Here is a 13,146-nt window from a genome sequence, read left to right as displayed (position 1 = left end):
CTTACAGGTCATCCTCCAGCCTAGAACATTCATGGGAGGCCCTCTGCTTTTCATAAATGTGGTCTGGGGTCCGAGCCAAAGCCAGAAGCAAACCCAAGGGGCACGTCTGAGCTGGGTGTGTGACTTGCTTGTACGAACAAGATGCCCTGGTTCTGTGGTGACACCGGGTGCCCAGGGACTATTATCCTTCTCCTTCCTATTGGAAGCTGTTACACTCAGTACATTACTCACCCTGCTTACAAGAGTGAATAGAAAGCACTTCATGGAACATTGGATCTTCTTCACATTTTTTCCTTATATAAAAGCCGCAGCCTGAGATGATTTTGGTTTACTTTACGGCCAATTTTCCTTTTAAATTCTCACATCCTGCCCCACTTTTGCTGGGCCTGGAACCAAAATCCTACACTGGAATGTTCAGTTAAGTCATTTTTAGAAATAAAAATATAAAAAGAGCGTCCACATACAACCACTATGGAAGAACTTTTCATAGCTGAGAAAAGCCGTGGCGATGGTTATTCATTATTTACTTTGGAAAAAATCTTACTTTATTTCTATAAAAATAGATCCTAATTACATTCCCCTTAGCCTCAGGTCTCCTGAGACCAGTGGTCTTCATCCTTCTGCTGTCCATTTTGAATTAGGTCTGTGTGTCGGATCTGACTGCTTTTCTCCCCACTTGTGGCCCTTATGCAGTAGAGAGAGAGGTGACTGAGCCCCTGTTTTTGCTGGTAGGGGTAATAGCAGGGATGAGAATAGGCCTGAGTGAGCAGTGGGGCACAGAACCTCTGAGATGCTCTGGGTTGATGGTGGGCCTGGCACATGGCCAGTGAAGAAAGAGCAGAGTTTAGCTCGGGAAAGGGAATCAAGAATTTCATCTGAAAGTACGGATTGGGAGACCTCTAGCAAACTTCTTGGGTGGCTGTCAATAGTTCTTTCAGAATTTAGCTCAAGCTTCAATTCGACTGTGCCTTTTGTCTCCTGTAACCACAGGTGGAAATCCCAAATATTCAAAAACAGAGGAAACACTTAGCTAAGTTGGTGCTGGACATGGATTCTTCACGAACGAGGTATGTAGGGTTTCTTTGCTCTCATTTTTGCTTCTTTGAAGGAATGGTGATAATATCTGGGGGGAGAGGTTTGTGTGTGGGTGTGTGTGAGTGTTTTCATTCACCTAGTGTTTCTTAACACCTGCTGTGTGCCAGGCACTGGGGGTGAGAGTAGAGAGCCGGAGATAGGGCGTCCTGTTCTCGAGGAGGCTGCGGTCTGGTTTGGGAGATAGATATGAGGCAAGTGAACAGACACACAAGACGGTTTTAGGCGGCCGTAAATCATATAAAGAAAATAGCACAGGGTAATTCTGACAGGGAGTGATGAGGAAGGGGGGGGCAACAGCATTAGGCACAGAGAAGGCTTTTTTGCGATGACGCTTCATCTGAGACATAAACGATGAGAAGGAGGCAGCCGTGCAAAGATCTGGTACAGAACTGTCCACAGCGGTGGGAACAGCAAATGCAAAGGCCCTGTGGTGGGAATAAGGTTGATGGATCCAAGGTACAGAAGGAAAGCCAGTGAGTCTGAGGTGGAAGGAACTAAGGGGGGAGTAGTAGAGCCGAGACCAAAAAGGCAGGATGGATGATATGTCGTGTCTGTCATGAGGGGAGAATTTCGGATTCTAGGGACCTGTTCACCTTCTCCTTAAGCCAGTGGTATAGATATCTCCTTTCTGTAGCCATTCTCTAAACCTGAGACCATTGTGAGAGAAGTAGAGTTCCCACAGTGCTGCTCTTCTCCTGCACCCATCTCCCAGATCCACACAGCAGAGTGTGCCAGAGGCCCTGGGGTGGCCTTAACTGTGACTGTCAAATGTCATGATTGTGCGTATATGCCCTTTTATTTTTTACAATAACGTGTGTGTTTGTGTAAGTCTGCAAGTTCAAAGAATGCAGGCTCATGAATATTAATATGGAAGGAACATTTTAGTTCCGCTTTAGGTCTGTTGTAGGTCAATGTTAACAATCTCTGCATCTTGTTTTAATTTTCTTCAGAAAAAGAAACAAACAAAACAGAATATCCTTGAGAGATGTAGGCTAAAGAGTCCTGAGCCAGGAATCAGAGAGGAAGTACCAAGATCCACAGCACCTATTTTCTAGACCTGTGACCTTGGTCATCCTCCCAGAATATTAATTTCTTCACCTGTACACAGGTAGTAACAACATTTCTGAGTTGACCCAAGGATGCTGTTTTGAGTGTCACATGACATCATGTTTGTCACAGCACTATAAAAGGAAGCTGCTACTATAACTAGTTGGGACTCTAGAATTCTGCATCTGGACCAATAAAAAGTATAGTACAGTTCCCCAAGACCAGAAATAAAACAGGTTAGATCAGCAGAGAAACAAAAGTTTCTTTAGTTAACTTCATGTTTCCCAAACTTCAGTCCACCTTAATGATTTTTGCCATCTGTGCCTACACACCTTATAAAAAGTTACTCACTTTTTCAAAATGCATCTATTTAAAAAAGAAATTTTATTGCACTACCGTAAATTGAAAATCAATGCCTTTGCTACAGATATCAGGTAAACATAAAAGTGAACAGGATGAAAGCAAAGCCAGTGTTATTAACTTTTAGATCCTGTTGCCTGTAGAAGGCTGGGATCCCGACTCCTGTCTCCTTTTGTTATGGAGGAAGAGGAGGAGGAGTAGTTGGACAGTTGTTATTCTGACCCAGATCTGAGGCTCTCTCCTTAGTGTGCGTGGAGGGGTGGAGAGCAGATTGCATGTGGAGCACTGGTTTGGTGTTACTGCTACATCCTTGTACCACGTAAAATTGCCTCCCACAACACCAGTGTTCAAGTCCCATATTTTGGGAGTCACATAAGATGATTGGACAAATGCTAATTATCTCACTTTTAGGACGACGGTGGACACCATGCTCCTGGGTTTGCAGAGTGATTTCCCTCTCTGAGGACCTGAGTTCTTAACTCTGAGATCTTTTCTCTGCTTCTGTAAGGAAAGCCTGAATTGCCAGCACAGAGCTTCTGCTCTGAGGGCCAAATATTTGCTAGCATCAGAGCTTGTCATTGCCCTCTGCACTTACATGTTTTTGTTTAGTCTTCTTCTGAGAAGGAGAGTTACTCCTGGCTGACAGCCATGGTCAGTCTAGTCTTGTTTTAAGTTTTGAATGGTGACACCAAGTGGTGTGTAGATTCTGAAACTTTAGAGAAGTGTCATGAGGGACCTCTCATCCATGATTTAACAAACTTTTTCATATTTTCAGCTCATCATCCCTTGTATATTGGGATTTGGTAAGGAAATATCTATCTCCCCATCCAAATTTTTATGCTTATAAACTTCTTCTTAGACTCTTTACAACCTTTGTTGTTTCAGACAAAAAAAAAAAAAATCCTTTTAGATGATCCTCATATAAACCTGACTCATCTCCTTTATCATATTGGTGGTCTGTCACAGCCCACTCTATTAGTTGTGAGTCTGGGGGTTGAGGGTTGCTTTGGAGGTGTTATTGGCAGCATAGCTCCTCAAGAACATGCTGACTTCCCTCCAGGTCTCTGCTTTAGTAACCATGGAGATCTAGCCCGAGGCCACAGTTACGAATTCCTCATCAGTTTAGGTTATGGGCTTCAGGATGAGAGGGGCTCTCTTAGTGAAGGTGTCCTCTTTCTTCCCACTTTAATCTCAGACTAGCCATTTCTAGCCTGGGTTTATCTGTCTTGTAGGACTTTGCTGAAAGCCACAAGAAGAAGCCAGCCCACCCCAACTCCCTGCCTTTTCCCCTAACCCTCACTCTTAGTCAACATGAGGACTGCATCCCAAGATCCAGCAGTGAGAGTAAGACCAAATGCTATGCTACTGAATGGCAAGGATCAAGCTACTTTTCTGGAATAGCTGGGTTCTCACTGCCCCCACCTCCACCCCACACTACTTCTCCAGTTTGCACGTGTTGGGTTCTATCCTCCGTCTGATTACCAAAGCTTTCTTTAGTCCTGTCTTTGATGAACTATGCTATCCAGACTAAACAGTGTTTTCTGGGTGGAGAGATCCTCTGCCTTTTAGGAAAGGCAGGATCTTTTTATGTATTATCAGCACATCTCTATCAATAGTTCCGTGACTGGATCTTTGAATTCTTCCAACTCTGGTGGATACTGTCAAATCTAACGAATCTATCCAGGGTTTAATTAGGTCTAACTCCAATGTGTACATAGGTCACTATTCAAGTAAATCTGGCTTGTCTGCTTCAAAAGCCAATTATATAAACCTTAATATCCTCAGAGAAGACTAAAGCTTAGAAGATGAATAAAAGATTACAGATGAGAATAATGGAGGTGAACTTAAGGAAACTTCATGCTGAATTAAAGATTGTGAATTGAATGTGAATGATAAACAAACATCTTTTCTGCGGCAGGATTGGTTTGGCAGTGGTTAAAGAAGGAATTCCATACCTTCCCAAAGTCTGCCTAACTTTTTTCTGGGCGTGTATCTCAAAGTCAACCCTTCTGGTTCCAGGATACTTGATGTTTCTGCTGAATAATAGCTGCTTCTGGGTCCTACTGCTGTGGTCTGAATTGTGCCCCACACCCCAAATTCACATGTTGAAGCCCTAACTCTCCCCCTATGTGACTATATTTGGAGCTAGGGCCTTTAGGAAGTAATTAAGGTTAAATCAGGTCATAAGGGTAGGGCCCTAATTTAATAGGATTGGTGGCCTTATAAGAAGAGAAAGAGAGAGAGACCCCAAATACACTCAGAGGAAAGGCCATGTGAGGACAGAACGAGATGCTGACCGTCTGAAAGCCGGGAGGAGAGAACTCACCAGAACCCAAACCCTGCTGGAACCTTGATCTTAGACTTTCCAGCCTCCAGAATGGTGAGAAAATAAATTTCTGTTGTTTAAGCCACCCAGTCTATGGTATTTTGTTATGGCAGCCTGAGCAGACTAAGACCTACCTTCTTTGGAAGCAAGTGAACTAGTATAAGTAAAACAGGAGAGTTTGGGGGAAGGATACTGGGAAGCTCATGGAATTAAGGAAGAAGTGGATAACTAGAAGTGGAATTCTGGAGCTGTGGCAGTTCTGAGTGCCTCTGGGACTAGCAGCAGAGTCTCATTGCCATTAGGAGCTGTTCCTCATCTCCCACCTCTGCTTCTCTCATCTATAGGCATCTTTTTCTAGATCCGTTGTCCTCATGGTTACTGGATGTCCTTTGGGCTCATGTCTCCTGGGTATGAGCCCTCTTCCTTTTGTTCCAATTCTGAAAGTATGAAGGAGGGGCTCCACTTGCCTGGACTTTGCTTATGTGCCCACTTCCTTGGCCTGTCTGTTGGCCAAGGTGATGAAGGCTGGGCACGGACTTGGGTTGCATCATGGACCCTCACCTGGACCAGTCACTGCGAGGGCCGTGCAAAACTGGCTTTTGGCCCGTGCTTTAGAGAAGGAGTAGGGCAGGACCCCAAACAGTGGAGGATGCTGATGACAGAGGGAAGGAGAAGACTGGGCAGATGAAATAATAAATGTCCCACTAAAGAAACTTGCCTGTTTGCCTTCCAGAAATTCTTCTGGACTTCCCACTGCCCTGATCTGATCTTGCATTTGCCTTCTTGATCCTTCTCCTGGGCCCTGAAATTGCATACTCTTTATTTTTGGCCCTTTTCTCCCCTCCAGCGTTCATTAAAGCTGGTATTCTGTCTTCATCTCCCCCAGGTCATAGAGTGATAGCATCTTTCCCAGAGAATGATGGTGGCATGTCAGCCACTTTAGTGGGAAGAAGTGAACTTTCTGCTCTTCAGATTTCAAAGCTCAAACTCTTCTTGGACAAGAATCCCTGTTTCTTCTCTTTACAGAGCAGGACAGTTCTTGAGTTTCCTTGTAGAACAGCTAGCTGAGAAGACCACCATAGCTCAAAATTCATGATTAATGTCTCTTTTTTCAACAGATTACTATCAATACAAATTTTTCCACATTTTCCTTGCTATTTTATTTGATTTCCACAATCTTATTCTGTATCTCATCACTATTTTATAATATCAAAATAGATTACTTATATATTGCAAATAAAATTCCCTATAAAGGGAAGGGGGAGGTGTATGTTTTTAAACTACCAGGGTATTGACTAAGGGACAGAATTTGGGGAAAAAATAGGATTAGGGAAGAAAATAAAGAGGTCACTTGGGAAAATGTCTTCATTTTAATATATATATATTAAAGGCATATTTTATGTATATATTTTATATATATATAAAGTATAAATTGGGTTTTTAAAAACAATCTAATCTAGATCTTCAAAGCCATAACAATCAGCTTAGTGTTTGCAGTCACTTTATTTATTTAATTTTTGCCATTACATGTTGGTTGTTTTTTCTTAGGTAACAGGAACCAGATCGGGGGGGTGTAGCTCAATCCCATAATTTACCATGGAGATATAGTTTTTATCTGAGAACTAAATTATAGCCATGGCATCTCATATTTTATTTGAGAAAAAAATCCCCACAACACTTGAATACTTTGTTTAAAATGGTTAAACCTGGGAGGTATTAATTAAGTTTATCATGTCTGTAGGGCAAACCGTATAAGAAAGAATTGCCCAGGAATTCTTACTAAACTTTATCTGTTAGTTTAGATTTTTAAACATCTTTGAGTAGAGTATTTTCTTTCTAATTTGCCCTGATTTCTTGTCTTGGCATCAGGAATCTTTCCCAGAACATGTGTCCATCTCTGGAGCTTCAAGCCAGCTTGGTGTCCCAAAGCCTCTTAAAGTAATTTTCCCCTGGGTGCTCTTTTAAGGGGCAGAGAATCCTGTATTTAGCTACTCTTTGCTAATAGCAAAGAGAACTTCAGTTGCCCTTTCTTATAACGTAGAATCTCGCACTCTTCTGTTTTTCCTGCACGTAACAAAGAGAAAAGAAAAGTTGTGTAGAGAAGACACCTGGTGATTAGTTTCTTGACTCTCAAAATGAGGGTGACATTGCACTTTTTGCCTCTACTTTGGATGGTCCAAGAGCCAGATTGAGCCTGCAGAGCTGTCTGGTTTGCTCTGTACACTATTGGCCTGCATGGTGCTTAAAAGAGACTACTAATCTGTTGCCACATTTCATCAGAAGACAGTTTCTGCTTGTCAACTGAAACATCTGCCAACCCACGACCCACGCTCCTGCTTGGGTCTCATCGGCCCCAGCAGAAGAGCAGCCGCTCCCTCTAGACAGGGCAGCACCCTGCATCCCAGGTCCCCATCCCCTCGCTCTCTCTCCTGACTTCCCAAGACAGCAGCCAGGTGTTGGCTGTCCTTTGTCATCCTGATTGCACCATTGTTCTTCTTAGAGCTAAGAAATAGTTTTATATCTCATATGCTTGTTACAAATAGGAAGTAAAAAATCAAGTGGACTAGTTTTTAAGATGATGATGCATTTGACTTATTTTTCTTACTTGCTGGGCCCTATAAGCTGTTTGAGTTTACCGACTCAATGGGAAAGGAACCATAGCTACTACCATCTACTGTAATTGGAACCTTCTTCAGGGCCTGCTTTTGGTAATTAACTGATAATGACACAGCAACCAGAAATATTTGTACTTCCCCATAAAAGTTTCCCAAGTGGCTCACTCGGAAGGCCAATATTTTCCGCACAAAGATAAATGTTAAGAAAATATAAATGAGGCATCTCAATGTTGATAGGAAGCTGTTTTGTGGTTACCAGGGGAGAGTTTTGCTTTCAGATTTGTTTTTAATCTTGCCCACGTATCCTCTCACCTTGCATACGTGATTGGCTTCAGCCGAGTCGGTGAATGTCTCCAAACGCAAAGGATAGGCAGGGAATTTAAAGGAATGACATAGACTGTGCTTCAGAGAAAACAGTGGGCATGCCATTTGACCTTAGTGTTCAGAAGACAGTGGGGAAAATGGTGACAGACTGGGGAATGGTTGCTCTGTCTGCAGGCGTGTCCACGCCGCAGCTCTCGGCACTAACTGTGGTGGAAATTCGAGCCCCCGTTCTCCTGGTCTAGTGCTTGGTGCCTGTTCATCACCTCTCCTTTTGAGGGAGGGGCTGTGGTTTCCTCAGTAGTATCTGTAACCAGCTATTTCCTCAGTGTTCCCACAGTGTCCCCTGGGCTCTACCTGTCTCACACCTCTCCTCTTTTTCTCCTGTTTTCCATCAGGTGGCAGCAGACTTCCAAGTCTTCGGGTTTGTCCAGCAGCTTACAGCCTGCGGGTGCCAAAGCTGATGCCCTCAGGGAAGAAATGGAGGAGGCTGCCAACAGAGTGGAGATTTGCAGGGTACCCTCCTCTTTCCTTCTCTCTACTGGGACAGTTGGGGGCCCTAAGGGAGTTCTTTTTGCTCACTGGAGTTCTGTTAAAAACCTCATAGTGATCCTCTGTTTGAACTAAATGCCCCAAGCTTGCCTGCTGGCATCTCCAAAGATCCCATGATGAGCCCTGAGAGTTGGGACTTTGACGGTGACTAGACAGGGGGACAGCAGTGGGTCATTCTTGTGTTCTGCATGGTAGGCAGAGAGGAAATGACGTTGGTTTCTGCGTGAAGCTTTTGTAAGTCATCTGAGTCCCAAATAATAGAGTCTAGGCCACACAAAACAGTTGAGAATTTAGACAAGAGAGGAGCCTTGACTTACTGTTGATATTTAATTATCGTCTTGTTTGCCTTTTAATATTCCTGAGTCATTTATCAATCATTTGTTTTCTGGGAGACACTTATCTATGAAGTTGAAATGCTAGCCCAGGAGACAGTCACAGAAAAGAAAACTACCCACTTGTTAAGAGAGGAGCACCTTGTTCTAAGAATGTACCTCTGCCTTGGGAATGACAGATATCCTGTGCTGCACTCACTCAAATGTTTACCATCTACTTTCGCCACAAACATTTTACAGGGCTTAATTAGTGATACGCCATTCACGATACTCTGCATATATGTACTTCTGTATACATGCAGATACGTCAGTTTCGTTTAGATCCAAGGAACAAAAATATGTTTCTGGAACTATTCTGGGTACCTGTTGTCTTTTTTTTTTTTAATTTAATTTTTTTATTGAGGTAACATTGGTTTATAACATTAAATAAATTTCAGGTGTACATCATTATATTTCGATTTCTATGTAGACTACATCATGATCACCACCCAAAGACTAATTACCATCTGTCACCGTACACATGTGCCCTATCACCTCTTTCACCCTCTTCTCTCCCCACTTTCCCTCTGGTAACCACCAGTCTAATCTCTGTATCTATGTGTGTGTTTGTTATTGTTGTTTTTGTTTTTATCTTCCACTTATAAGTGAAATCATAGGGTATTTGACTTTCTCTGTATGACTTATTTCACTTAGCATAATACCCTCAAGGTCCATCCATATTGTTGCAAATGGCAAGACTTCATCTTTTTTTATGGCTAAGTAGTATCTCATTGTGTATACATACTACATCTTCTTTATCCGTTCATCCTTTGATGGGCATTTAGGTTGTTTCCAAGTCTTGGCTATTGTGAACAGTGCTACAGTGAACATAGGGGTGCAAATATCTTTTCGAATTAGTGTTTTCTTGTTCTTTGCATAAATATCCAGAAGTGGAACTGCTGGATCCTATGGTAGTTCTATTCTTAATTTTTTGAGGAGTCTCCATATGGTCTTCCATTGAGGCTGCACCAGTTTGCATTCCCACCAGCAGTATAGGGGTTTCCCTTTTCTCCACATCCTCTCCAACACTTATTATTTCTTGTCTTGTTAATTATCTCCATTCTGACAGGTGTAAGGTGATATCTCATTGTGGTTTTGATTTGCATTTCCCTAATAATTAGTGATGTTGAACATCTTTTCATATGCCTGTTGGCCATCTGTGTATCTTCTTTGGAAAAATGTCTGTTCAGATCCTTTGCTTATTTTTTAATTGGGTTATTTGTTTTTTTGTTATTTAAGAGGGGTAGCTATTGTCTTAATCCTGCAGTTTTAAAGGAGAATAGCCACTTTGCATGCCGACGTCTCTGTTCTCTGTGGCTCTATCTGGTCTTGTTAGCTTTCCCATTGGCTTATCCTTTTACAGTCACCCTGTGCAGGTGGCTTTGACCTTACAGTCAGGTGACATTCAGTGTCAGATAGAATTTCTGGAATTAGAAACATTGAAAAATCTTTAAAGAATTCATCATCTCTTAGCCTGAAGTACTAGGAACCAAGCAAAGTAAGGCCAGTGCTTCAGATCTAAGATTCTTTGTGAGTAAAACCAGTTTGTCATTTGAACTCCTGTGAAAATGGCAAATGTCGAGCTGGGGCTATTCGTGAAGTATAACTCTTCTCTCATGCAGATTTCACTTTTGCTCTGTTAGTCTATACCCTTTTACCATGGATTTATGTTCTTCAGTTAAGAATCTTGTTTCCTACAAAATTACTTCTTCAATAGACACAGGAGAGTGATGTGAAGAGGGGATGCTGAATGTGAATATCCAAATACATCAGAATAAAAGTTTAATAGCTCCATTTGTTCTTGGTTAGCTTCTTACATTTGCTGTTTTTCCCAAAAAATATATTAAATTCCTCTACCTAGATTATAAAAGTATTACATGTTCACCATAACCAGTGAAAAAATATGAAAATATATCAAGAAAAACGCCAATAATTCTCCCCCTTCCTGCCCAGCAACCGGTCCCTCTGTTTGCAAAGAAGGGACCAGTTTGCCCTCCTCAACAATATTTATTAAGATTTGTTATGAACAGTGCACTCTGTCACATGCCAAGTGGCCATAAAAGTTATATGGACGAGGAAGCCAGTGTTAGAACCTGTTGTACAGCCTTCCACCACTTTCTTCATAATCATACAAGTACACACTCATGTATAGCATTTTCCTTGTTACGTATTGTGTGTGTGTTTATGAAACAGTCATGTTGTTTATATTAATCTACCATTCGCTTTTCTCAGTTAACAGTACATCCTGGACATCTCTCCAGGTTAGTAGCTATAGCTCTAATGTAATCGTTTTAATAAGGTGCATAATACTCCGTAGTAGGGATATGTATACCATGATTTATTTAGCTATTTTTCTAGTGATGGATATTCAAACTAGAGTGTTTTATTTTGTTTTGTCATCAAAAATGATGCAATCAACATCCTTCTATGTATATTCTTATATGCTGGTAATTTTTTTCTCTTTAGGATAGATTCCTAAAAGTGATATTTTTAGGTCAAAGACTATGTGTACATTTTAGATTTTAATAGATGTTGACAATTTACTTCTCTTAAAAGGAAATTGCAATTCACATTCCCACCATCAATATACAAAATTGCACATTTCCCTTCGTCTTTCCCTGTAATGGATGTTGTTCCTCTTCTCAATTTTTGCCCGTCTGGTGAGGGAAAAAAGCTATCTCTATGTTATTGTAATTTTAATTTCTCTGGACATTAGTAGTGATGAGTATATCTTCATGTATTTATTGGACATTCCCAGTTTGGCCAATTGTCTGTTTCAGTTGGCAATTGGACCAGTATCTATATTGTTTTGTTAGTATCAGTTAATGTAAATTCTCTGTATATCAGGGATTTAAACTTTCTTCTATCTGTTGTGCTGCAATACTTTTTCCAGTCTGCCATTTGTCTTTTGACTTTGTTTATATTGATGTCTGCCATTATTAAAAACTTAATCATATGCCTGTATTTCCTTTGCATGGGAGAAGGTCACAGGTAGTCCATCAGGCATCCTCCACCTCAAGGTTAAAAATTTATTCTTCTTTAATTTTCTTTTAATGTTTTTAATGCATTTTATATACCTTCTTTGTGCGTTTTAATATACCTGAAACTTACTTTTATACATGGTTTGAGGTAGAGATTTATTTTTTTTATTCCCCTCAGATACATAGCCAATTATGCCAGCACCATTTATTAAGTAAGCTACTTCCCCTTGAAGTGAAATCCTCTTATCTAATTCCTCAGATTTATTTCTGGGCTCCATGTTCTTTAATTTGTTTGTCTGTTCCTGGGATAATACTATACAATTTCTATTCTAATGACTTCATAGCGATTATAATATTCAGTAAAACACCTCCACTGTCTTTTATGGTTATCTTGGCTAGTCTATGACCTCTGTTGCATTATATGAACTTTGTGATGATCATATCGAGTTAATAAAACCACACATCGTGCTCTAGCTGGCTTTATTTGTGTGCCGAACTGACCCTCTTGAGAGCACGCACTGATGTTTTTGTTCAAGTTCTCTTCTGACTCTTTTATTTCTACTTCGTTGGTTGCCAGGTGTTCTAAGTATCCACCATGATCTTCCTCTCTCTCCTTTCTGGGTTTCCCTAAATGGATCATTCCCTTTTATATTTTCATAGTTGTGTATTTCCTCAGCAGGCGAGATAAATCTTTAGGCTCTCCTGTATTATGGCAACCCAGCAAAATGAAAGCTTTTGGGCTGAAGGAGAATGAAGTGGCCATCTGATTCTTCTTTGTTTAGGCACAGAGAGGACCAAGCAAAGCTCTCTAGATCTTTAGGACCCAGAGAGCTCTAGCCCACCAGGAAAACCAAGTCACGGTGGGTTCCATCAGGCAGAACCTGCCGAGACCTCAGGCATATGGGCAGGGGCAGCATTCCTTGCCTGTGTTGCTTTGGGAGCCCGTCCTATTTCTGACTTGCTTCCATATTTCAAAAAGAAACAAGCCCTACTCTTCACAGCTGGTACCTGCCTGCTTTCTCTTTCCTTCCTGAGGGTGGGTAATTTTTCCATAACAGGAGAGACAGTGAAGAAGGACCCATGAACAGTCAAGTAACAACAGCGAAGACAGTGACTAGAAAACTAATCCACTTGATGACTGCAGTTATCAGTTTCATTTTGTTTTGGTTTTTGTTCAAAGTATAGGGAGACTGGCTGCAGTGCTAGAGTTTTCCCTGGAAGGGGATAGTTTCCACTGGTGCCTTTCCTGCTTGTTTCTCTGCTTGAGATGCCTCTCCCCACATCCCATCACTTATTTTCTTATCCTTAGTCCACCCATGTCGCTGTCTTTCCCACTAAGCCTCAGCTTCTCTCTTGTTAAATGTGTGTCTCTCCTTTTCCATCTTATTCTTCTCTAATGTGTAATCTTGGGTCTTTGAAAATCAAGCTTGAATCCAGGAAGGATGGCAACTGGAAGGCAGATGTCCAGCCCATTTTGT

At 41.4% G+C, this 13,146-nt stretch overlaps 1 protein-coding gene across 3 annotated transcripts in view; it reads left to right on the top strand.

Moving 5' to 3' along the window:
* Window positions 1-13,146, top strand: part of ARHGAP44 (Rho GTPase activating protein 44) — a 182,641-nt gene that overhangs the window by 118,806 nt on the left and 50,689 nt on the right. For all 3 annotated transcript variants that reach the window (XM_087440408.1, XM_087440409.1, XM_087440410.1), the window contains 2 exons: window positions 991-1,067; window positions 8,163-8,280. In XM_087440408.1, coding sequence (XP_087296534.1) covers window positions 991-1,067; window positions 8,163-8,280 — 195 coding nt within the window. The remainder of the gene's footprint in view (window positions 1-990; window positions 1,068-8,162; window positions 8,281-13,146) is intronic.

Source organism: Ceratotherium simum, chromosome 16, assembly GCF_057802395.1.
Source record: "Ceratotherium simum simum isolate JZ-2026a chromosome 16, ASM5780239v1, whole genome shotgun sequence".
Classification (NCBI taxonomy): Eukaryota; Metazoa; Chordata; class Mammalia; order Perissodactyla; family Rhinocerotidae; genus Ceratotherium; species Ceratotherium simum.
Note: the sequence above shows the minus strand (reverse complement) of the source record. Positions and strands in the feature narration are given on the sequence as shown.